This window comes from Chaetodon auriga, chromosome 6, assembly GCF_051107435.1.
Source record: "Chaetodon auriga isolate fChaAug3 chromosome 6, fChaAug3.hap1, whole genome shotgun sequence".
Classification (NCBI taxonomy): domain Eukaryota; kingdom Metazoa; phylum Chordata; class Actinopteri; order Chaetodontiformes; family Chaetodontidae; genus Chaetodon; species Chaetodon auriga.
In genome coordinates, this window is record NC_135079.1 from 5,177,863 (window position 1) to 5,204,408 (window position 26,546).

Sequence of the window (26,546 nt, forward strand, 5' to 3'; positions counted from 1 at the left end):
CCACAATGGAAATTTTTCCGCCAACCCAAAGCAATGTGATCCCCTTATCTATTTCTGCACCGCAGCCATTGGATTGCTCTCCATTGAAGTGCTATTGATTTGCCTTGTGTGCTGTACTGAAAAAAAAAAAAAAGGGTAATGTAATCAATACCGGCATCCATCCTTGGTCCTCCACCCTCAGCTACCTTAAAGAGGGATGGGGCATTTTCAGTTATCTCCTGTATCAGTCTGGGAGAGCACACAGTTACTTTTTAACACCATGTAATGCATGTACGCATGTTGAATACTAATACGCTCCAGTACAACGTGTTACCACAGCTGTTGAGAATGATACATAAAGTTTGCTCCATGATGCTATTTAATAAAATAGAAGCATAAGTCTGTGACATTAGGTGTTAAAGTGATGGAATGGGACTTCCTTCTTACAGCTGAATGGCATTAAAAGGCAGCCTTGCTCAATCTCAATCACTGCAGCCTTACTTGGTCTGGACTGACCAGAAGCTTATGGTGGCAAATGTTTCTGCCAAATTTGGGCAAACTTAAGATGGATAATTGCTGTGCAACTCGCATGACTAAGCCAGTTTGCACACTTGTTATTTTTCTTGGGCTGTGAGAGTTATGAGTAGTTTGCATTGCAAAGTTCATCAGTTATGGACTGTCAAATATCAGACAGAAAATCCAGACACAGACATCACTCTGACAAATGGGATGTACAGATTAACCACAGCAGTAAACCAATAATAACCAAATGATACAAATATAACCTGCATACATGTTAGTCTTTGTGAAGTATCGTCCACCTGCACAGAAACACCAGCATGAACCGGACCTGCAGGGATTCAGGATCACGTCTGCAGGGAGGACGCTTAAGGTCATCGGACACTGACACTCACAGGGCGTCCTGTCCCACCACCATGCTGCTATTTTACATTACAGGACGATGCCGCTGAAATCCAATATACCATTTAGAAATCAATACAGCTTCTCTCAAAGCAATACGAATACGGTCAACTGAGATCCATTAAATGTCAAAATAATGATCTAAACATGCTACCGTCGCCTGAGGTACAAAGAAAATCTAAGAGAACCAAAAAGTGTGTCCAAGGTTCAAATGTAGCTCTCATGTGTTACAGAAGGAGCAGATCTGAGGTGATTAATCACTGAAACGTGTGGTTGTGGTATCAGCAGCTGTATCAATAAACAGCAGTTGTAATCACACATGACGGTGATTCACTGTGGTTCACAGGAGCAGAGTTTATGAAAGTAACCCAGAGGGACAGACTGCAAGACAGATGGACGCCGAGTACTCATAATGTTTATTGTTTCACAGGAATTCCTCTGTTTCCTCTGATGCCATTAGCTTCGTTTAAGAATTGTGTTGAAAAATGCTGAGTCATTTTCTGCTGACTGCTGCTGCTTCACACTTGCCATCAGTGCAGTAATAATCTATCCTGTGGCTGTCTGCTTCCTTGTATTTGTGTGTGTATGTGTGTGTTTGTATATGTTCGTCCCATCAGGCCCTTACCTGGCAGATGACTGAAATAATTCCCTATTCAGCATCTGTTGTACTTTCAAACTGGGCTCTGAGCCCTACAGACACAAGAGGCCGTACACACTCGCACACACACACACACACACACTCAGGCCTAACGCTGCAGGTCCACAGCTCTATCAACAGTCGCCATGGTGATTATACACACAGATCAGCTTTGATGCAGTGCAGATGGATTAAATGTCCGCTGCTGTCAATCATCCTACACTGATGAAATGGTTAGCGTGATGTTTTAATTGAAAATAAATGAGTTCATCCTTTTGTTTTTTTAAACTCCATATTTGTGTCGTTTATCTGTTTACTGACAGCCATTCACTGTAAACTGGAAAAGTAAATAGCCCATCTCAAGCAGCTATTTTTAAGTAGCTCGACCTGCGTTTAGCCCACATCAAATCAACAAATCCATTTTTAGGTCAGTTATTATAAATGCATTGCCACTGCAAAAATAAACCAATGAATGAAGTCAATATAACGATCCGGCAGGTAGAGACTGAACATCCAGTGTCAGGTCACAGTATTGGTATTACACTGTCAGTGGCTGATCAATTGAAATTCATCCCTTCTTGTAGCAGGAGGAGCATAAATACCCACCAGAGTCTTCACTTGATCAGAACGAGCACATATGATTAGCTGTATAAACAGTCTTCCGTGTACTGAATGTTCTTCTCAGAATAAGAGACCTGGCTCAGAGAGCGCCATATCGCACTGACCTCTGACCTCGGAGGAGAAGTGGGCGGAGTGACGAGTCACAAACAGCTGCAGCTGCTGATCAAGGTCGCAGCACTTGAGGTCGACGTCCCAGGATCGAATTCCTGCCAGGAAGGAAGAGAGAGAGATGGCTTGAGGACAACAACAAGAAGCAGGGAAGGGCAGACATTAGAGAAACTGAGGTATCTGATGAACCTGAGGCACAAACACACATTTAGCACGCAACTTTCTCATGTGAATTTGAGGTAACCTTTTACCAGATGTTGCTGCAGCATCTCGCCTTCCTCCCACCTTCTCCCCTCAACTTGATCTCTAGCTCTGTTTCAGCTGCAGGGAAGGTCGATAAGCAGAAAGCCTTCTCGCATTCAAAATGTCCCGAGCCTGATTGCACACCGTGCATTTCATCAGCAGTGAGAGCAGCATACTGAAAATCTATACTCAAGTAAAAGCACAATTACTCCTATAAAAAAGTAAAAATTACCAGTTGATAAACCTTCTCAAGTAAAAGTGTCAGTAATTGGTCAATAAACTACTCAAAGTAAAAGTGACTTTGTGTTTTACTCTTGTTTCAGTGTACAGGCCAGAGGTCTTCATGGGTCGTTCTATGCAACTCAAGTCAAGTTTGAGGTTTTTGAGCTGGAATCCAGTCTCAAGTGTTTGGTGAAGAGGTCCAGTCTCCAGTTCGTCTTGACTGTGCATCAGCTTAGAGAAAGTCACGGTGCAGCACGGTCATTTCTATGGAATGCACTTTGCTTTGTATGTTGATTATCTCCATTTAAGCTATTTCTGCTTAAAATATTGTAGTTACTAGCTGCCCAGCCTGCTATGATCGCCTGTATCTGTTGATATCTTAATATGGACATGTAGCCAATCAGACCACTTGCTTTGAAATGAAGGGCATTGCACATGATCTGCTTTCTACAACATAAAGAATTACTGTGGCCATTGTTGAATGAAGCCGGGTAAGCAACCAGTGCGAATTATAGAAAAGATAATGCTAATGCTAATGCTAATGCAGTGATATCTAAGTTAAACATTTACTGTTGGTTTTCAGTTAATTAGGGGAAACTTGCAAGAAACAGTTGCTTATTCACACATTCAGCAGACACAGAGCATCAGATGACAGTCCTGACATTCAGTCTCTCCGTTTAGCTCCGTTTTGGTCTCTGACAACACCTGAGGGTAATATCTGTCACCTAAGCTGCTAAATGCTCCTCTATGTTCACCAGCTAGTTGCTAATGTGTCTCTCTGCTGTTTGGTTGAAGCTGAAAACAGCTGCCTGCTGGAAAACAACGCAGAGAGAGCGATGAGAGTGTGACAAAACAGTACAGCTGAGGGCCGGAAAAGCAGAACAATGAGCTGAGAGACGTTAAAACGCTCAGTAGAGCTGAGAGGAGCTGCAGAGCCGAGTGACGATTCTCTGTAGGTTCGTCACTACAAGAGACATCTTTCACACTACATATACACCCGTCCTCTCGTGTGTTTTTTATTCAGAAATCATTGATAAACTCCTTCAATAAGCGTGCATTATATCTGTAACTGCAGGGTTGGTGAAACAGAGAAGGGGGCGTATTTTAACTGATGGCGTGATATCAGTATAATGAGGTACTGAATACTGCATTACTCTGAACTGTTTATCCGCATCATCATTTCCATCATCAGAAAATGTTTCGGACCTTATGAAGTAATTATATCTCGTTAAAGTAAAAGCCTCCAAGTTCACTGGATCAGTAGAAATGACACAGTAATGAACTGAACAGCATCTCTCTCTCACACTCTCTCTCTCTCACACACACACACACACACACACACACACACACACACACACCAGCTTTATCAGATCCTGCTGAGCCGCAGTGAATCAAACTTCAGAGGGAACTTGTCAGATCACATCCAGCAGGACAGAAACCAATGCACACACCTCTCTCATCGTATTCCACTTGTGGATTCCTTCAGCCAGAGCAAGAAATCAGATTATTCTAATTTTTCCAAATCCATGCCCCTGTGCTACAATCTCCCCTTTCACATAGAAGACTTTGAAGACCTTGTTTTGCCCTTAACTGAGGAGAAAATGTTCCCTCGCTGCTCACTGCAGTCTGCTCCCAGAAATGCTGTGTCACTGTTAGTAACTTCTCGTTGGAAGTCAGTGGCAAATGTCTTTCTTTGCACTACCAGACGCATAAAAATGACAACCTCTGACTCTGATGTTGATGCCTTCTCATCCCAAATCCTCACGATGAAAGGACTGTTAGCATCCACAGCAGACAGGTAAACTGATGGGAATACAGGAGTGTTTATGCACCTGAATCTGGAAGGATGACATTAGCCAGCAAGCTAACAAAGTCAGCGTTTGAAACACTGAGGAAACGCTCGGGCATAACTGACTGAGCCATCGCTGGATGTGTTTACATGCATGGAGAGTTTCAGTGTCCTTCTCATATTACTAAAGTAACCAGCTTTGTGTCCATGCACGTCCAGTGACAGCGGTTTAATGCTGAAATGATGAGTCACTCAATCAGTTAACCAACAGAACAGCTATATGGAAAATCATTTTACTCATTTTTAAAGCAACGAGCCAAAATATCTGCTGGTTCCAGTTTTCTCAAATGTGAAGATTTCCTGCTTTTCTCTTTGAAAATAAGAACTAGTTGCAGCACTATACCAATAAAAATAAGCCCTCTTATACTTACTTTCCTGTGATTGAAGACCTGCTTCGATGGATTTCTTTCACTTTTTAACTTTTACCAGTAAATGCGGAGTGAAAACCTCTTCTGTCCTTTTACTTTTAGGAGTCAATATCTGCTCAAAGTCACAGAGTCACCCGGACTTGCACATCAATATGCATACATAATGACGGCCCAGCGTGGGACCCTCACTGATGCTTCCCATTGATAAGCTTAAAGAAGCGGCTGCCATTTATTGTGGGACATTTCGTTCTATGTACAAAGAAAGACAGAAATTAGCTCTCACCTTTGAAACCTTCATACCAAAACAAAGTGTTTTCAAACAATCTGATAAAGCATAAATCTCAGTTCTGTGTGGCTCGAGTTGGGTGGATTCATTGCTGCACCTTTTGACCAACTGGGGGGGGGGGGCTCTGTCACACTGGGCAAAAACACAAAAAAACCTGCAAATACAAGCTAATTTTAGCTTGAAAGGTACAAGACTGCAGTTCTCACCAGCTGTAGCTGCAGTCAGTGTTTTCTACTCTCCAGCTACAGGGGGCAGTAACGAGCCAATGACAGCTTGGCACACCAGAATGAGCCAAAGAAGGTGCTGCACTCAAAAACATAGATGGACAAGAGACACAAAGACGAAATCTATGCTGGAGCGAACAATTCAACAGAGCGGCATGCAGCTGGACTGAAAGGCAACATGTAGATTCATCACAGATTCATTATTTAGTGACAGTATGAGCAGTAAAGTGAGCATGATGCGCCTGACACCCCACCCACAGTATTTTTAGCATCAAACACTTTTCTGCTGCAGTCTCAAAATGTTTGTAGTTAAAAGAGTGACTGCGGTCAGTTTGATTGACGGATCTACTGGATTCCTTTACTCGACTGTGTGCAGAATACTTCATAATTTCCTACTTTGAGATGCAGGAATAAGCTGCTTAATGCGTCTTAATGCTGCAGAACGTGTACAGTCGCCTGTATGGAGGGAAAAGAGTAACTGTTCAAAATCTGAATTCAGGGCTGGGACACTTTGTCTCCATGCTGTCTGAGGTGAGAGGGCAAGAGCACCGAGCTCAGTGTCACAGTTTTCTATTTTGCTGCCTCCTGGTTGTGCTAAAGCTAAAAGGTGCTGAACCTGACAGTCTCCCCGACACCTCAGGTAGAAACAGTGGATCACGAGCTCAGGACGTGTCTGTGGTGTTTGATTAGCTTCTGTTCTCAGGGGCAGTCATTTTCTGTTCCAGGATCAATAAAGTGGACCAGGGATTTGGTGCAGGGACACTATAAGACAACACACAGTACTGAGCAAACACATGCTGCAGGAAGTGGACCTCAAATTAAGTGCAAATGGAGACTGGGCGGTGAAATGTGTACTGCATTCAGCATATACACAAAAAACATATCGGCAGTGCAACGTTGTGTAAGTTAAAGCTAAAATAAGTAACATTTCTGCATTAAAATGTGTGAAACAACCAGACCTGTGTTATATATTTGTTGAGCTGTGTTTCATTGTTTTTAGAGGGGGACCCCTACCGGCAGATTTCACGTTTAACTTTAGGTTTTGGAGTGTTGGTCAACAAAACAAGCAACAAGCAAACATTTATTTATTTATTTTTGACATTTTATGGACCAATGACTTGATTATTCGAAATAATGGGCAGATAATTAAAAAGCATTCATTAGCTGCAGCCTTAGGTTATGAAATTAACAATTTCAAGACATTACATTGGATTTTGGGAAAGTTCATTTAATTTTAGAGACTAAACAATAAAAAAAACATTATTGACACAATAAAAAAAACATTATTGACACATTAATCGATAATGGAAAGAGCTATTGGCTGATTGATTTTAGGGAAATCAAATCAAAATATCTCCAAATAAAAATGTCTTTAATCTCTTGTTTTGTCTTGTTTGACTGCAACACTGCAGTGATGATGACCTGTTGCAGGCCTACAGAAGGACCCTGCAGCTATCACATAATGAGAGTCAACGGCAGGTCACTCACACTGAGTCACACCGAAAACACAGACCCGGGCGAAGGAATCGATGCTGTAATAAGCCGAGGGGGTGTGATACCGAGCTCGCCACAGAGCAGCAGAGCTGTCAGGTCCCTTATAGTGGGAGGAGAAGGAGGCCAGAGGGGCCAGACTGATCATCTGGACTGACAACAGCTTAGAGAGGCAGCGGACCAGCACACTCCTGAGTCCACACATCTTTCACAACTGCTCAACAATCCCTTCACACCCCGAAACTTCAGACGGCCCGCGCCGACAGAAAGACCGCAGCCTGCTGTGATTCCTCAAGAGGAGAAGCAGGGTTTGAACTCCATGTTCAGCTGAGTGATGATGCCTGAGTGCGACAGAAGAAGCTACGTGTTTTCCTTTTAATATCGGTGAAGTTGTTGTGCTCTTGCCGCTGAGCACAGCCTGCAGATTCGGTTTGCTTGCACACATAAGCATAAAAACACACACACACACGACTGCTCAAACTGCATTTCAGATGGCTGCTGCAGCAGAGACAGGCTCACTATTGAGCAGGGTGGAAATAAATGATTTACTTAACTCATCCAGCCATGCTGATTGGTCAGGTCTGTTAATGTCCTTTTAATTATAAATACTTGTGGAGGAATTGATCAGTAGCATTTGGTTAAGACTGAGAAGCAGGCTGCTCTATCAAACTAAAAAGACCTCTGCTGCATTTACAACTTGACTCTGCGATTTTACAGTCATCGAGTTCACAGAGGGGAAGGGAAATGCGTCGAGTCCCATGGTGCAATGCTGCAGCAACTGCCTCTACCTATGGATACTACTCTGTCCATTGCGTCAAAACATTTCTCTCCTGTTGCTGTTTTCAGGTTCACATCTTGACTTTCCTTTCTAAAGCTGGCAAACAGAGAATAAGCACAGGTTCAGCCCGGCGGCTCGTCCATCACTCACCCCGCTCTATCTGCGCCTTGGCGTTGTCCAGCTGGTGCTCCGTGCCGATCTCCCCGATCACTATCAGCATGTAATAGCCGCCCCGGTTGAACGGCACCCCGCGCCGCCGTCTCCCTCCTCCTCTTCGGTACCGGAGTGGATCCTCGGACCCCGGCGGTGGCGGCGCGCTGTAGCCCTCGTCTTCTTCCACCACCGGGAGCGCACCTCGCACCGGGATCTCCATGGCAACAACCCCCGGAGCCGACGCCGAGGCTGACTCCATCGCCATGACAACTACCGGTGTGAGCGTGGAGGAGTGTGTGGTGGGGTGGGGGGGACGTGGGGTGAGGAGGACGCTGAGAGGTGAGGGAGGGGAGGACAGGGGATAACGAGTCAAACCGCCCAGAATATTAAATAAACATTTGTTTCCGGTGGTGCTTTCAAAATAAGAGCGATTTGGTAACTGTGTGGCTGCCAAAACTGTTATTATTGAGCTGTAGATTGGCAAGTGTTTGTACATACGATAAAATACACTTTGAAGAAACAAAAGAGCGATATTAACTCCATATGCAACAATAAACGACATTTAAATTTGAATACTTTACCTGAAGAATACAGTAAGCATGACAAATAAGGTTGCAGCCTACTGCTCTTTATTAGTTTGTGTTCCCATCTTATACAAAATAACTACAATCTGCATTAATCAGAGTGGATTTAGTTTGGTTTACTGTTATGATTCAGGTGAGCAAACTAAAGTGGGGATAAATCGAAATTTTATTTTTCACGTGTTATTAAGCAGAGGGTTTATTTTCGTGAGGTTTCTGCTGTCTGTCACAAACGTTTGCCCTCCGTGAATAAATCCAATACTTCCTAATAGGCCTAATGGTAGCTTAGCACAGCACATCGGCTCACGGTGACATTATTAAACGTTTTAGCATTCCTAACAGACATTTGTGAAATAATAAAATATCTTAAGAGATGTAACTCACTCCTGAATAACAGGTGAAAGTAATAAACTTTTGATTTATCCCTGTGGTTTGCCTGGGAGACGCTAAGCGGCCGAATCGCGGAATAACTTCGTGCGGTCACAAATTATGCTAGTAACATGCTAACATTTTAGCTAGCTAAATATGATCAGTTTAGGCTAGCTAGCACACTTCTCCTACTGTGTATTTCATAAAAACAAATATTCAGTAACATCCTCGAAGCCTTTTCTCAGGTACAAGTGTAACATACTGTTTTATAGACACGCATAAAGCATTAATCTTACCTTTTGCTCCTACCTATGCTTATTCAGGTATGTTCTCCCGTGAAGCCAAACTTATCCATGTTAACGTTAGTCAATCATGCCCAGTTCTAGTCTTGGAAATATTTTCTTTGACTGCTTTAATGTGTCGTTTTTTGACATCTCTGTTTTCTCACATGATACTGCGTGCTTGGCAGCTGACTCTCTGGAGCACCACTAACGTTACTCCCTTGGGATGAAAGAATTCAGCCATCAGGTGACATGGACAACATGTAACTAGCTGTTAGCATGGCTAGCAAGATGCTAGATCTTGTACCGTCGGTTAAACCGTGCTTCCTAGACAGTTGTTGAGTTGGGACTGGATAATTCCAGAACGATTTAGCACTAGTTAGCCTAGCAAAGTTAAAGCTAACAACAATCCATCATAAAACACTCTCTTTGGTAACACTGACTAAATTGCAGGAAAAAACGCTCTAGCACACCTAGCGAAACCTAATGCAGGCTAACGCAACGGCCATGATACCATTCATAAAGGTTTTAATGTTCAGTTTTTAACTTAACTGTTTGAGAGAGGTGTTGATTCAACCTGCCATGGCTTGACATGTTTGTGTTTTTCCGCCAATTTACATCAATCTTTGTGTCATGCCAATAACAAAATGATCACAAAGTTCAGTTAACACCTGTCTAACAGCTTCAACAAGCATTAATGTAAAGGTAGGATTTATTGCAGGAATTAGACTGCATCCGTTTTAGCTGGGTGGACTTCATAAACTCACAACTGAGTATGTTTTACTACATTTGAAGTGGTTGATCGTGGTTTAGCCGCTCTCACTGTATTATTTTTGTTGTAAATTTATTCCAGCATATATAATCTTGCGCAACAGCCCATTTTGTCACTTCTTACTGAAAACAAAACCAGACCAGAAGCTTCAGCATTTGATTTGAGTCAGAGCGAAGGTGTAGGAAACTCACCTGAATCAGGCAGCTTGAGCATAACAAATTGTGACACAGGAGCAATTTATACATTTAATAGAAAAGATTGTACTCATAGTTTGGCAGGATTTATAAGTAAAACAGGATTAGAGCCCTCAAAGTGTCACTCATTCACTGCTGTTCTCTCTCAATCTCCATTTAGTATTCAGATGATGTGTGAATGTAGTCAGCCTTGTGCAGTGAATGTGGAGGATTTATAACAGTGATCTGCAGAATATTAAAGGACAGTTTCTCTAGAGCTCAAACGCGTTTTATGCAGACACACACACACAGTCACACACATCAGGACACACCGATAAAGGCAGAGAGAGAATGCAGACCAGCCTTAAAATAGCCTCTTTCTTCTCAGAGAAATGTTCCTCATTCGAGTTAACCTTGAGCTTGACACATTTCAGTGTGTAGCAGAGGGTGTCTCAGCATAAACTGTCAGCTCCACACTGAAGGGATAATAAGGAGGTCCACACCAACTTCTGTTGGGCCTCACAAGTAAGCCTGAACCTTCCTTTAACTGACCCGACACGTGGCAGGAGACTGCTGCAAATATCTGTCCCAGTTACAGTTTACATTGATGCAGGTGGTAAATGCTTTCATTCAGGCCATGTTCTTATTAAACCTGTATTTTTACACACTGTTTTCTATTCATATTTCTGATTCAAAGTAAAGAACCCAACAGGCCAAATTAAGGGTTCATGCCTTGTACAAAAACTGAATTTCTCTCCTTGAATTCAAGTTAAATGGTTAAATATCTTGAATGAAAGAAGAGTGCATATGATCAGTCTGGTGTAGTTACTACCTGCTCCAGTCAGCTGGGTTTGTAATAGCCAGTGTGTTAACATCCCACAGTAGCCCTGTGAAGATGCTTCATACGGGGTTTTTGCTGCAGGTCTCTCTGACAGTGAGTCAGCACTTCACTCCACGGTCGACCGACACCACAGCCGTGCTTCCCTCTAGTGGTGAAAACTGAGACTCCCAACTCACTACAAGTTAGATGATGTAAGGTGTAATACATCAGTGGGCTGTGGCTGAGAAAAAGGTCAGCGTGTACAGTTTCATTTGTTTTTTCTATTTGATTTTAAATTAAAAAAACAGGCAAAGCAAATGTCTAATCATGGATTGAGGATCCTCCCAGTATTTCACTTTTGAACTACAATTATTTCCATTTTTTCACTTCAGAGTCAGACAAATGGAACTGCTTCTGTCAGTTTTCCAAACAAGTAGCAAAAAAGATCATTTTTATCCCAATTACCACAATATCAAGATTACTGTGTGAAAACATGGCTGCTATAAATTGGCCTGTATGTTGCCATCTGCTGGACGACCAGTGTGAAACAAGTTATTGGATTAAATTAGCCATAAATGCAATAACCCTCTGATCCTTTACACTGTATCTTATGCACTCATCAAAACTAATGTCAGTGTTAATTAAAATATGTTTTTTCAAAGAAAAAACAAGCTATGAGATTAAAATCTACCTTATAAATGCCCTGAAAGTGTGTTTAGGTACACACTTGAAGAACACACTAGAACAGGAATATGCTTTGAATAACTTAATTACCAGTTGTGCCTGAATTTATAATTACTTTGGATGATTTGAAGGCCTTCGCCAATAGTGTTCAGGTAATCTAGTACAGAGAAACAACCCTTTACAAATCACTTGAGGCAGAGCCTGCTCACTAACTGCAGGAACAGTGTCCTCTTTCACACACTATAAAGCAGCCATGTAAAACATGAGCACTTTGAAGGATGTGGAGTTGTGTGTATATACAGTCCATCCTGTCTCAGGGGAGCGCAGAACACAGCTGAATTACATGGTATTTGACCTTTATTGATCATATTTCTTCCACAGAAAGAGATGCATGATGTAGGAAGGTGTGTAAAATGTGTTAAACGTATCACTTGAAATCACTTCCTGCCATCTTGGTCGAACACACACACACTGTGGCTGGTTTGTTAGGGAAACCCAGGTGTTGATAATTGGATCATTAGGTAATTAGTATTCTCGAGATAAGCCGCTGAGATGTGACCTTTCTCTGTCTCTCATTAGTTGCAGCTCAACTCAGCAAAACATGGATTTTTTTTCTTCTGTAGCATTCGCCTCATACAACAGACGTTAATAAAAGGAAACCTTGATTAAAAAATCTAATCTAATCATTGATTCATTAGCGTGTCACACTTTAAAAAACTAGCCGACAGTCAGGATGCAGAGCGGAGTGAAAGTGTTTCTAACAGCTCAGGGTGGCGATGGCTGTTTGATGGAAAGTGGCCGCAGTTATTCTGAGCTTCAGACAGAGCCTTAAGGAGGAAACACACACACACACACACACACACACACACACACACACACACAGAGGAGCAGCAGTTTGGGTTTCAGAGCAGATTCCCCACAGACTGTGAGGGTCACTGCAGACACTGAGTGGTCACAAAGGTCCTCCTCTCCCCTCTGCTTTGTGTCTTGTCTCCTCTGTCCCTCTTAAAATAGAAAGGAGGAGGAGGAGGCGGAAACTGACAGAAAAGTGTCAGATTCTCGATCAAGGATGAGAAAACAGCTTGGAGCTATTGGTGAGTATGCCGTCTATGGTATGTTTAGCTGTTATTTAACTGAATTTAAATGCTCTGGCTAATCTAAGCAACACATCAGAATCTAACAGAAACAACTGATGTGAACCCGCTGTGCTTCTGCAGCTCCAGCCCAAACAGCGCCACCTACAGACAAGAAAAGTTAAACACATCTTAAAGGTTTGTTGTCTGCATGTCGAAGTCAGCGTTAGTAAGTCATTTAATATATTTAGGGCTCCGTAGAGATGAGATCATGCACTCTTTCATGCACTCATTCTGTTACTCATCTTGTGTCCCTTCAGATTTATCTTGTTCCATTGTTTTGGCCCCGTCCCCCACGCTGGGAACCATTGCTCTAACTCCTGCAGGTTGGCATCATGGTCTGATAATGACCAAACAGCGCCCCCGTGTGGAAGATCTGCAGCTTCCAAAGTTTTAGGTGTTTCATGATGTGATTCAGCAGTAAAAACGACCTTTACCTTTGAATTATGATCACATTCAAGTAGCTACGATCAGTTCTCCTAATTCAATTTACAGTCTGAATGTTTGTAAGAACATAATAATGGTGACGTTGATCAACCTTAATTTAAAAGACCATTTACAGCATGTTAAGAATTTAGACATTGACTTTTTATGAATCTTTCACATTATCAGAAACGATAAGGATTATTTTTATAAGAAAAAAACTGACAGCTTTAAATGAAAAGCAAAGCAATTTATTAGATATGTTCAATATTGAAATAAAAAAGGCACTGAATTCTGTTTGCCCCAAACAATGCATACAGATGTGTGAATGAATACAAATCTTGTATCATACAATGGATCTGAGATCGAACCTTAAATCAGATGCGATTGTCCTTTAGGAATGCTGACACGTTACGCCCAAGCCAATGTTTTTGAAACAGTACATCAAGTAAACACACATACGCATGTTTTCAACAAAAGAAATCACATAGAAAATATACATCAGTACACAAATAATTTAGAACTTGGTGGTAGTCTTAGAGAGGTGCGAGGAAGGCTTTTGAGAATGCCTTCGAGAGGTGAAACCGTCTGTGAGAAACAGAGAAGATGCAACGCCTTAACTGCATCCTGGTGGTGTTCAGACACTGGCTCTCTTTGTAATTCAGGTATGTGTTACGGCAAGTTTACACAGCTGGAGCACAGATTAGAAATCAGACACACTTCAGGGGAAATCTGGAGAATTTAGGTCCTGCTTCTCCTGTCACACCTCACAAGAACATCTTGAAATCTGAGACACTTTTCTGATGATTCCTAAAGATTCACACTGGCTGAAAACACACTTCATGAAGAACGATGCGTTCCTCCTCCTGCTTTTACTGTTAGTAGTGAAATGAATAGAACAGGCTCAGCCCATTCGAGCAGACTGCATGAACTGGGGGCAGTCTGATTGGAGTAGATACACTGATATTATTACCAAAATATTCAGTTTTTTAGTCAGTATTGCTTTGGTTTCAATAGAAACAACTCTTGAGCAAAGACGTGATCACACTTGAAGCTGAAGCTGCTTCTGTGTTCTCAATCGAAGCTGAAATGAAATTTGCTTCAAATTGACCGACGCAAAAACACTTTTTCCTTTGTGGACGTGATCTTTATGTAGAAACCATCGTGTGATATCAAAATATACAATATTTCTACAAATCTGCTGACACCACGGCGGCAATTGAGGAAGATCTTGGCAACATTTTGGTTCGAGATGAAAGTCAAAGGCACAGATTTTAAAAAGTGAAAACACAGTATTACAGTCTGAAAGTGATCAGCTGTCCTTATTGAATAATTGACCGCAGATTTTAGCCAACAGCTACAGTAACAGTAACATCTAAAAACCTAAGGCCAGACAGATTATAATTACCGACATGATTTATTACAGTTACTTTTCTTCCTTTTTTTTTGCAGCATACAAACGAGATGGTTTGCTGAAAGAGGTTCAGCAACACAGAGGAAACGCTTTTGAGACAGAAGAAAAGTGCCAATCAATGACAACCAGAAACACTTCATCTCTTCTATATTACAGGATCAGGGTCCACTATCAGCATGATGATCAACATGCCAGTGCACACACACACGCTCACACACACACACACACACACACACACACACACACGTTACACTGAAGAGCAATGCCAAAAAAGTGCACACAAAATATACAAAGCCAGGACACACCGAGATAGCGATCAGTCAACTTCATTCATGCTTTCCACCCCAGAATGCACTTGATTTGTGACTTCCTCCCCGGACTGCTTTTCACACCCAAACAGAGCCGGATGAAGTCACTCTGCACGAGACGAAAAGTTAATACGGGGACTTACATGTGCATTGGCTGTGGGGTTGAAAGGAGGGAGGCTAATAATGTAGCTTCACCTAGCTCAAGGTCTATACATAATCAGGTTAGATCATCATTTGCAGCTGCTGGCTCCAAAAGGCAGGAGCTGTTTCCAGAGTTGCAACACCTTCGCTTTGTTTTATTAATAATCTAGACGTGATAACATGTAGACCCTGACCTGTTAAATGGAGCTTAGCTTAGCTCCCTCTACCGTTAGTTGTTTCCCTGGAAGGTCCCCTGGGCAGCGGAGGATGCTGCACTAGCAGCAGCCGATTGGAAGGTTTTATTGGTGAAGATGCCCTGTGAGAATTCCTGCTGGGCCTTCTGGAAACTGGCCCCGGTCCGGCGGTACATGCTGTGGACCTGAAGAGAAAGAGATGGCGAGCATTTTTAGCCATGCTACACACCTGTAGCATGCTAGCTGAATGGTCACTTTGGTTCAGACTGAAATGTCTCAACAACAACTGGAGGGATTTGACTTTGCCTGACACGGTGCCAAACTTCAGTTTGCTAAGTACTTCGGTTTGTGACAAATGCCTGCAAAAAACTGACATTTTCATCACCTACAGCTGCTTAGTGCTTAGGAGCAAATGTTAGCATGTTAACTCGCTAAATTATGGTGACCACAGAAAACGTGACCTTGCTGAGATTGCTGCTTTGTTTAAAACAGGTTGGAAAGGGACCTGAGAAAATACTGTTAGTCTAATCTGTTCTAGATTAACTGGCTTTACGTAAACTGCTGGTGTTGCTGGTCAAAGTGTTTGGTTGTCAGTCTAGGTGACTTTTCATAAATAAAGGGTCAGGATTTTACTCATCAACACGTGTTAAGAAGTATGTTGTTCTCAAACCAGAAGTGCAATTGACAATTTTGGGGTCAACTCCAAACTTGTAAACAAGTAAAAGCACACGAGTCAAAGCAGAAACCTAAAATATGAGGCAAAGTGAAGAAAGTCTCACCATCTTGAGCAGGATGACAGACAGCACAGCGCAGATGGTGAACAGGATGGCCACTATGATCATGATGGCTCCCACCGCCTTGTTTGGGCCGATGATGGTGAAGGCAGTGATCCAACCGCTGCAGTCAACAAGCATCGTTAAATCTCAGCTGATCTTGTAAACATCACAAAGGAAACATTTGTACACACAGAAACATCAGTTAAATGTTTAACCGACCAGTGAAACCAGGAGAGTCCGGATCATGGAGAAAAAGATGAGTTTGAAGCCACAATTTGAAATTATCTACAGAGTCTGCCTCCTGAATTTGCATAGAAGAGACTTTTTGTGGAAAATTAAGTGACCAGCATCAAGAAACGGATGTGATGGAGTACAAGGAGTAATGAGGCAGGAGATGTGGAAGGAGCCAGGAGGACAGACATCAGGACAGGTGTTACATGACCAAACCTCAGATCTTTTAAGGACTCTGTCAGGTGTGTTTGCACCAAATCCATGAAAACTGACCTGTTTTTAACGTGGAAGCAAAAACAGGATATAGGAAATACCATATGGAGTATTCTTTAATTTCATTTATTCTTTAACTCTTTATTCATCTGCCCATATGTAACTATTTCATGAAGGCTTATTAATCTATTTTGTCATTTTCAGACGTCTGTTTTGGGTTTTCTGCGACATCTAAGCCAGCAAAATAAGTAATATCATAAAAAGAACTCAGTTTTTAGTTCATATTTGAACAGGCGGCCTTTATTTGATATGATAAACATCTTAGAACAGGCTTTACCTGCTTCCTTAAACAATTTTAAAACTATCTTGTGGAGGAGTGCATGAAAGGAAAAAGAGACTGAGTAAAAAGCAAAGGAGTGAAAATTAAGGAGCGATCAATGAGTCAGAAAAAGTTTTTAAGTTTTAAAAGCAGCCTGAAGGCAAAGTGTTCTGTCACCTTCTGCCTTTAAGGGAACCCTCAGAACTCAGAGGTAATGTTCTGTCACGTGCTCAGTTTGTTCCACTGTCTATAAAAAGGTGTCAGTACCAACATCTGAGGCCACAATAATCACTGAACTTTCCTCAAATCGTAGTATTACACCACGACGGCCCCAGAATCCATAAAAAGTGCAGCTTTGTTGGACTCAACAGAGCGAACGTCGTGAAGTTTAAGGCGGTGGAATAGAGATGATTTAAAGCGCTGCACACTGTCTGTGTCTGCTCTCATTCATGTTGTCTACCTGTCAGTCTAAGGAAGCGTTACCTGCTGCCGAGTGTTGACAGAGAGCATAACAGTGACGGACTGTGACACAGTCACACTGAGCCACGAGCACCACCTGCCAGTCTGCGTTAGTGCTAATTAGCACAAGCAGAGCTGAAGCTGACCTCTGAGGAAGAACGCAGCGTGTGCAGTCTGACGGGGAGTTCCCTCTTTGTCGTTCATGTAAAGTTTAGGCTCGCTCTCTGAAAGTTACAGCGTCTACAAATCAGCTGTCTGGAAAATAGCGATAATCACAGTACTAGAACATTGTTCATGGTTTAAAGTAAAACTGTAAAAATACACGCTTATGAGGACAAAGGGAGGAGAGAGCGAGCGCTGTCGGAGCGTAGCAGAGACAGGAAGCAGCAGAAACTTACAGAGTTACCAGCAGACAGAGAGGCAGCAGGCGAGAGGCTGAAGGATGAAAAGTCTGTCAGAAGAGATGGAAGAACATGAGACAACAGAGACGAGAGGGAGGACAGCAGCTCACAGGCCAGCTGATTGGACAAAGGCAAGGAACCACATGTGAACAGAAGACTATCAGTAATTAACATGTTCAGAGGAGCTTATGTGGAACTCATTTGGATGTGAATGAATCCATCTTTAATTTTCATGTTTTATTCTAAGTGTTTCTTGTTCATAGACGGTCTGTGCAAAAAACGTCAGTGGACCATTTGGAGTTGGACATTTTTCTACTTTCCGTCACTTCTGAGGACACAATCCAAACCATTTAGCCATAATTTCACAAGCCCTCGTCGTGCGGAGCGTGCCTCACCTGTTCCCCCACTTGGGGATGCCGACAGACTGGATGATGAAGATCACCACTTGGAAGAAAAACACGAAGAAGAAGAAGAAGAAGCTGAAGGAGCTGTCAGTCCTACAAATGAGAAAACATGCGCGTCACTCACAGTGTGACACACTTTGGGAAACTCTTCGCAGAGGATTGTTAAATTATTTTTAACATCTGCTTTTAGGACATCAACCCACTGCTGAGGTTAGTGTCACCTGTCAGTTCACTTGTAATATGGTACAAAGAATGGATTGTTTGTGATGGACTGCAGGGATGCAAAGGCGTCATTTCTGGAGGAAGACTCACTTGAAGGCCTTGTAGACGGGCCGGTACCAGCAGAGGAAGGAGCAGGGAGTGAAGAGGATGAGCCAGAGGATGGAGAGGCCAAAATCCACACCATAGGCGGCGTCAGTGGTGAAGTAAGCCAAACACGCCAGCAGGTTGAGGAACAGAGTCACACAGTTGACTGATGGAGCCGTGGAGACAGACGAGAGTCAATGATCAATAATACTGATATAATATCAGCATCATCTTCATCTTCATGTATGTAACAAACAGAAACACACTGACGACAACTACTGTCAATACTGATGGTGGTGATCTTTCTGCTTACATTTCAGCCTGAATGCATCATTTCAGTGAACTTACACATCCAGAGGTAGTACATCATCTTGCACACTCTCTGGTACTCTGGGGGGATTTCCTCTGAGAAGTCCTGATAGAAACACGGTTTGATGGGGAAGCTCTTGGGAAGTGGAGGCCAGTTGTTCTCTTTACCTGTCAAGACAAGAGACAGCATCTACCCCGTCAGGAAGGACGGCACGGCGGACAAACTTACAGCTCCACAGCAGGGAGTGTGTGGTTATCTGATGGTGTTTTCACAGCAAAGACTTAAAGTGAAAGGAAAGCAGTTTCCCCTCAGAGGACATTATATAACCAAACACTCTTATCAGGTGTGTGGGGATCAATACAGCAACCCATTTTCAGCACATCTGCTCATTATTCACACATTGAAAATCTGAAATATTAAGCAGACAAAGGCTGCTGGCAGATTTCCCACACTGCAGCGTAAATACAGTTTACTTTGAAGCAGCTGTTGAATATCTAATGAGTTCATGTACTTCATGTACAGTATGTGTACATATACATATATATAAATAAACTGGAGCAACATAAAGTGCTGCTCACACAGCTGATTTATCTTCAGTGTAGACTCTGTCCACACACACCTGAACATCTGAACATAACATTAAGATCAGATTCTTTTTCTCAGAATCGTTCTGTTTCTTTAAAGGTCAAACATAATGACGAACGTCCTTCACGAGAAAAACACACGTTACCTGAACAAAGACATGAAAGAAAGGACAGCGAGTCTTTGGATTTGAAATGCTGTAACTGCAAATGTTTGGTGTTTTTACTCAATAAATAACTTTAGGGATGACCACAGCTTTGTAATTCTGTGTTGATCAATAAAATGTATGTTTAATTGGCTAATTGATTCAGGACATTAGGGAAGTAAACACACATGGAGGCCTGAGCTTTTCGGCGCAGGTCAACATTCACTGCGAGCAGCAAACAGCATGTGCTGCTTTTTATTCTGATTATTTAAGATGATTTTTATAAATAATCCCCTGTAGAGCTGATAATGGGGCTTTCAGAGCGTTTTTCACAGCCTGTGTGTTTTTAAAGTCCCCTCTCTGGTACTTAACGCACACACTGCATATTGTTTTCCTGTCTCAGAGAGGAGTGCTGCCTCTGTTCCTACTGCAGAGACGGGAGGTTTTGTCTTTAATGACCTGATGGGCCTCTGCTCTGTAGCTCCTTCTCTCTGCGGTCCAGCTCGGCAGCCTTCCTCTCCAGCTCCTCCTGCTGCCTCAGCAGATTGGCCTGAGCTGCAGCAGCGGTCGCCTGAAAGAGGAGAGTCACAAACAGTTTGCTCAACAAACACACTGAACGTACAGGAATTCATCTTGGAGACACTGATCAGCAGCTCTACGTACAAACGGTCCGGATACAACACGGTGCAGGGACACAACGCTGAACACGCATCAGTTTACATTATATTTTACATGTAACATCTAAAGTAGGAACAACTGTTTAAGAAGCTGAATGAAAAAAAACACCTTTTCACATGTATTTCTACAAGGCCACGGTGCTGCATGTGTGCTACAATACATATTTATGATCATCACAGCTGAGGTCTGAAAAACAAAGGGCACAGGTGAGCTGCAGTGCAACTCATGAATATTCATGAGATCGCGTGTGGAACAAGGAAGCTCATTATAATATTGTGTAAACTGAGTAGATGTTTGTGTAGTCACCACATATCCTCAGGTAACTCAGGCTAAGCGAGGAGACGGAGCAGAGCGGGTGGTTAACTCTTTACTTACTGTGGCTCTTACAGCTCCAACTGCTGGCTGACTGCAGGCTGTATATCACATGCTGTTGTGCAGTTGTGCCTTGAACCGAACGGCAACACTGTACATTGTCTCCTAAAAACAGGATGTGGTTTGTGCTTTATGCCTTTTAGATGTCGGCGTTCGTCCTTAAAATGACGCATCATCGGTGTATTTGTTTTAACACCAGGTGCCCTGAAGCGTCAGCCTTCAGCTCTGATGACAGCTGGTTTAGTAGCAGCTCAGACGTCACACCTGAGGTCGATTTTTAGGTCTTTGATTGTGGTTCCCCCATTAGACTCATCAATAGAGGGTTCAGTGCTGGAACATAGATTCACAGAGCCTCAAATTCAAGATACCTTTATTGACATTTCAGCCCGGCTTGGACATTTCTTTTGATGTGAACATTAATTAGTTTTTTCCAAATTCTGTTCATTTACTTAGCCTTCTTTTGGTTTTCTATTCATTTTGCCACCTCGTGCACGCCTCTCTATGTTCACTATGCATTCTTATGGGCTCATCATGTTCTGTCTTTTTATGCCGTGGCTTCACTGAATCATACAGCTGTACCGACAGAAGCAGAGCTGCAGTGAAATATATATGACACACATATATATGGCCTTCATCCAAGGACGCACTATCCCTCAGTCGACTTCAACACAATCTCTCCTCCTGCAGCAGATAAGTGGAGGGTTTGGCAGACAGACAGAGATTCGGTCTGGCTGACTCACCTGTGGACTGGGCTCTGTAGACGGCTGTAACACAGCAGGCTGGTAGGGGGAGGTGGAGGCAGGAGTGGTATGAGTCGCTAAGCCGTCCTGGAAAGTTATTATAAGAGAACAAATTACATGAGTGAGGAGGAAAAGTACAAGGATGAGATAACAAGACAAACAGGAAAGTGATGGAGGAAGAGGAAATGAAAGTTAGGAAGAGTCAGTGGAAGTCAGTGGATTGGAAGAACAAGTTAAACGAGGGAGAACAAAACCAAAACATACAATAAGAGGAGAAAGAGTGAGAAGGAAGAAGGCAAGAAGAGAAGAATAAGAGGAGATTAACACGTGCTGAAGGAAGATGAGGACAAAGAGGAGAAGAAAAGGCCGAGCTACAGATGGAGAGGAAGAACGAGAGGACAGGCATGAGAAGGCCTTCAGACGTCTTACTGTGGGATGAGCAGGGAAAGGGTTGTACTGGGCCGTTGACTCTACGTTGGAGTTGGTCACTTGTGTGACTGACGGGTCCTGCAACACAACAGAACCTCATTCATCATGATCAGCTGCTCAGTTATTCACCACGAATACATCTACAGAAACCACATCAACTAAGACTTCAGCGAAATAAAATCTGGATCCAATTTTAGTTGATCGGCTTCCATTAAACTGTCCAAAGACGCAAGTACAAAAAAGGCTTGGACACACTGCGTATCTGGAGTCACTGTGATGGAACCTGGGACCTTCCAGCAGTGGACAGTGTCTCTGACCATTCAACCAGCGCCAGGCGGGGTTTGCTGAGGGGTCATCGACAGATCAGTGTTTCATTTCTTGGTATTTAAGAGGAGGTAACTTAAGTCTCCATATCTGACCTCTGAAAAACACCTCAAAAATATTTACTGCTGTTTATCTTGTGTTCAGAAGAACGCATCCTTTCATTTCCTGAAACACTGAAGACAAACACTAGAAAAAAGTCCACCCAGACTATGAAATGTGGCACGACGCTCCGACCAAGTCATAAAACGAAGAACAATAACATCCAGCAATTGTTGCTCTAACCTCTGCAGGTCCTGATGAATCATTACCTGAGAAGAAGTCCCTTCTTAACAGGGTCAGGCACGAACCACTGCTAAACATTAATGGACTCCAGTGGTTTCTGTATGATCAAAGACCTCATGAATAGTTTAACTGTCTCTCACTGATATGAGAGGTGAGTCTGCAAAGTCTCTTAAAAGCAGATTTCCACATGGCTTTAGCCCAGATGAATTCCAGGAATTTTCCAGGACATTCCCGACTGAATCAAAGCACTCCTGAGAGCTCAAACTGGACTCTTAACCCCGTTTTCCAGTTGAAAAAGCTGTTTGGAACTGGATTAGTTTGGAAATGAATGCGTCAAATAAGTTGCTAATAATCAGAGCTGCAATGATCAGTCGATTAATCGATCAAGAATCAACCTGACTAAACAGTCTAAACAATGAATCAATTAGTTGAGAAAGTAATTGAAATATCAATCAATAATGTAACAGCGGGAATCAGTACAATCTGTAGGTCTGCACCCTGTAAAAAAATGTCTTTGTCTTATATGTTGTGGTAGTGACTCAGTAACCTCTGATGATGGCTGAGTAGCAGCGAGTGTCAGGTCCTCTGAGAAGGTTTCAGATTCCCTGATAATCACCGTCTGGAATACAAATAAACCTCCTGTGACAGTGAAGAAATGTCACGGTGAAGTGCACCACAGTGCCCATCTTAGAGCTGCACAGATTAGTCAATGAATGGATCAATATTTTGATAACAGATTCATTGTTTTAGTCATTTTTCATGTAAAAATGCCAAACATTTGTTGCTTCCAGCCCCTCAAATGTAGTAATTAGCTGCTTTTCTTCATAATATTTGATAATAAACTGACTATCTTTTGGGATGTTGGTCAATTAAAATCATTTATCTGAATATCTACGTGGGCTGCGGGAAATTATGCTGCACTTTTTAATACGTTAACATTTCATAGACAAAATTATTCATTGATTAATGCAGGAAAGAATGGGCAGATTAATCAATAATGAAAATAAATAGATAATGCTGCATCTGTCATATGTGAGCAGCAGGATGGATTGTGGGTATTGCAGAACTTTTGCGAGATACAATAAACCAAAAATCTTGATGAAGCCAAACCACACTAACAGCTGTCAGATCTGTTTCTGTAATCTGTGCCGATGTCTCGTTCACTGGTGTGAAGATCTAGAACCTCACATGACAGCCCATCACGTCACTCACTGGCCATGTGACTGAAGGTGCAGCCTGACTCACTCTTGCTTATCTGCTCAGGACACACCTGGAAACATTCCCAGCAGGAAACAGAGGGATGTCTGAGCAGTTTCACTCTTTAGCACTTTTTTGGGGAGGATTGTGAAGTGGCTCAGTGAACAGCTTAATAGATCAAAAATACAACTAATCATATGCTTTTACACTGCTTGTTACCTGCAAATGTGAGGAAATATTGTCAGTGTCTTCGTGTATGTTTTAAATGACGAGGACATCTTTTAAGAGGGATCTCTTAAGAGAGAAAAACCTCTCGGCCGATGGAGATATTCAAAACAGCATATTATGTAAAATGTGTTTACCTCATACCACAGTAACAGCAGGCAAAGGATCTGTCTGACCTGCATCTGAGTCACAGCGGACAGACTGCTTGTGTCTTTTGATTACACAGCACAGACAGCGATGAAGAAGCCAAAAAACAAACCAAATTGATGACAGCGGCCACTAAGCCCTGTCTGAAATAAAGCCTAAGCTGGGACAAGCCAAAACAAGACGATGCCATCTTCAAAAAAAGAGCACAGGGGCGTGGAGACGCACACATGAGAGCCTCTCTGTTGATATTTACGTAAGGCTCTATACCGTCAAGTCTGAAAGTTGTACTACTTCCAACCAAAAGGTGTAACAATACAGCTGGGATAAATCCAGCTTTATATTCTGACCTTTAAGTCTCGACACTGGGAAACAAGACTTGCTGTGATCACGGTTGATTGCCTAGGTGTGGCTGCCGATCCCATTTCATAACTGCAACTAAAAAAGACTTAAGTCCCTCTTCATGTTGCATGTTACGGCCTTACAGAGCAAACACTTTTTAGATTAAAGCACAATGTAGATGAGGAAAAAAGCAGGACGTGTTTAACTTCAGTCACAAAGGATGCATCTGTGCATTTTCAGTTTATTTTCCCTCCTGAAATTCCTTGAAAAGTTTGCAGCATATTAAATATTTACTGTCAGCGCAGACTGCAGGCTTGTGTGAGTATATCTGCTTTACAGTGAACTGCTGCACTACGGCACAGACAACATATTCCAGCTGCAGCCTCCACACCCAGCAAACAAACAGTGGTCTCCACTGACGTCACGGTCATTGTGCACCTGATATAATAAAAAATGACTCCTCACTTCTGTAAAAGTGCCTGCTTCATGTGATGTGACTGAAATCCTAAACCATTTTTCATAGATTTGACATTTTGATATATTACACTGTACGTGGAGCCCGGTTGCCTTTGAGCCACGACTTTCTTATTTCACCATGCAAACAGTTTGTGTCTCTGCCATAAACTGAATTCATCTACATTTTGGACACATGAGGCAACCCTGCGTTTGAAAGATCTACAGCTAGTAGAGATAACAGATATAAACAGGAATATTGTAGCATGCAGGCCTGATGTGGTGCTGTGAGGTAGATCAGATCATATATGGCACAGCGTTCAAAGACACTGTAATCTGGGCATCTAAAGCCCTTTCCATATATCTGAGGAAGATCCTTGTGACCAAAATGTCATGCTTCTAACACTCTTATCAAAGCACAGCAGTAGAGAGGAAGTTGTGAGGAAATTGGGAAAAACAGTCTATTGTCCATGGCTTCACAGCTACAAAGAACATACGTCCATATTCTGGAGAAAAACTACACAGGAAGTGAGCTGGAATTCCAGACAGACTTCAAAGGTTTTTCAGTGTTACAAAAAAGTGAAAACAAGAAGAACATTAAACCTACAGCTGTGTCCAAAGCAGAAGAAGAAGAGGAGGAAGAAGAAGAAGAGATTAAACCTTCATGTGTGTCCAAAGAAGAAGAAGAAGAAGAACAAGACAAAGAAGATTAACTATTCAAATATTGTTTCAATAAGTGGGAACTCACCAGGCAGGGAAGGTCTAACAAAATGACCGCATATGTTAAGAGAAATGTAGGACTTAAAGAAAAATGGAGGATAGGATATCTCGTCTGTCGCTGCTTCTATGACAACCATTCTTCTTTTCACGTGTTTTTTTTTTCTTTTTGCAAATCAACAAACTTTATTAAGGTACAATATTCCGTCACTGGAGAGCCCCTTTAAAGACTCACATCTGCACAAAGCAAGCTATGCGAAATTGCACGCAACTTCTAACAAATTTGGAAAGTCTGGAATGCATCCTTGTGAAATGTGAGGATAACAAAACCTCCCAAGGATCATTTGGTTTCCTGTAATTGTCAAAATAATAAATCGGTGAGTCCACCTTTACATTATTCTACATTTTCTATCTGTGTAAAGAAACACTTTCATCTGCAGGTAAACCACTTTAAGCTGGCAAGCTGTGTTCACAGAAAAGTTACCTGGATACAACACATTTTTAGGAGACAACGTTACATAACTTTTTATAGACTGAAGAGACTTCTAGGCTTCATCCTGTGAGTTTGAAGTTCTTTTCACATAGCAAACAAGCAGCACCAATGGAGGTGCAGCAGATAGCTTGAAATTGAGTGTTTTTGGCTAATGTAGGTGATGTTACAAGGCTAAAAACTTATATCAATCGCACTAACCATTTCAGAAAATCCCCACAATGACACAAATTCCTCCCAAATCGAATGGTAACATTTGTAAAGCGGCTAAAAAAGGTATGACATACATTCCTAGTTGGCCACAGTTTAACTTCCTGCAACTAATCTCGCAGGGTACCCCGCCCTCTTTTCACACGAGGCCGGCTGATTGGTCGAAGGACTGCCAATCATGCTGTCTCAGTCAAATGGCTTTCAAGAGAGCAGAAGAAGAACCCTCCCCGACATCCACCCAACAAGTTTCCTGGCGTGCTGGCTACCTTTTAACGAATGATATGTCAGCAGCCAGGCTCGGCTGAGCCGTAACAGCTCCTTAACACACTTTAAAAGCACACACTTACGTTGAAAGGGTTGTCGCTGGCAGGATCCGCGAACGGGTTGCTCTCAAAATCCGACATTTTGAAAAGGCTACGTGCTCTTTTGTCCTCTCTGACACGGGGAATAAACAACCAACTCCTCTCTGTCGTTTGAGTTGCCTCTCCTTCCACTTCCTCGAATGAAGTTTACAGCGCAGGCGCACTGAACCAGCTGGAGAGTGACGTGTACGTCGGTTGACGCACATACGACGCTCACGACGCGCCACCTGTGGACTTCCTTTCAATAATGCAACGTTAGTGC

General features: G+C 42.4%; 2 protein-coding genes across 2 annotated transcripts in view; both read right to left on the minus strand.

Annotated features, from left to right (window-relative positions):
- map1ab (microtubule-associated protein 1Ab) overlaps positions 1-8,270 on the minus strand; it is a 65,247-nt gene extending 56,977 nt beyond the window's left edge. Inside the window, exons 1-2 of the mRNA XM_076732140.1 lie at positions 7,878-8,270; positions 2,263-2,364 (exon numbers count right to left, since the gene is read on the minus strand). Of these exons, the coding sequence (XP_076588255.1) occupies positions 2,263-2,364; positions 7,878-8,145 (370 nt within the window). The 5' untranslated portion in view covers positions 8,146-8,270. The remainder of the gene's footprint in view (positions 1-2,262; positions 2,365-7,877) is intronic.
- A 5,081-nt stretch (positions 8,271-13,351) lies between these two features.
- On the minus strand, positions 13,352-26,444 carry scamp2 (secretory carrier membrane protein 2). Its single transcript, XM_076733597.1, has 9 exons — positions 26,270-26,444; positions 21,539-21,616; positions 21,110-21,196; positions 19,779-19,890; positions 18,631-18,759; positions 18,289-18,448; positions 17,968-18,069; positions 15,953-16,070; positions 13,352-15,358 (listed from the first exon to the last, which is right to left on the minus strand). Exons 1-9 carry the CDS (start codon positions 26,324-26,326, stop codon positions 15,209-15,211), a joined length of 993 nt encoding a protein of 330 aa, XP_076589712.1. The 5' UTR covers positions 26,327-26,444; the 3' UTR covers positions 13,352-15,208.
- Positions 26,445-26,546: the final 102 nt, after the last annotated feature.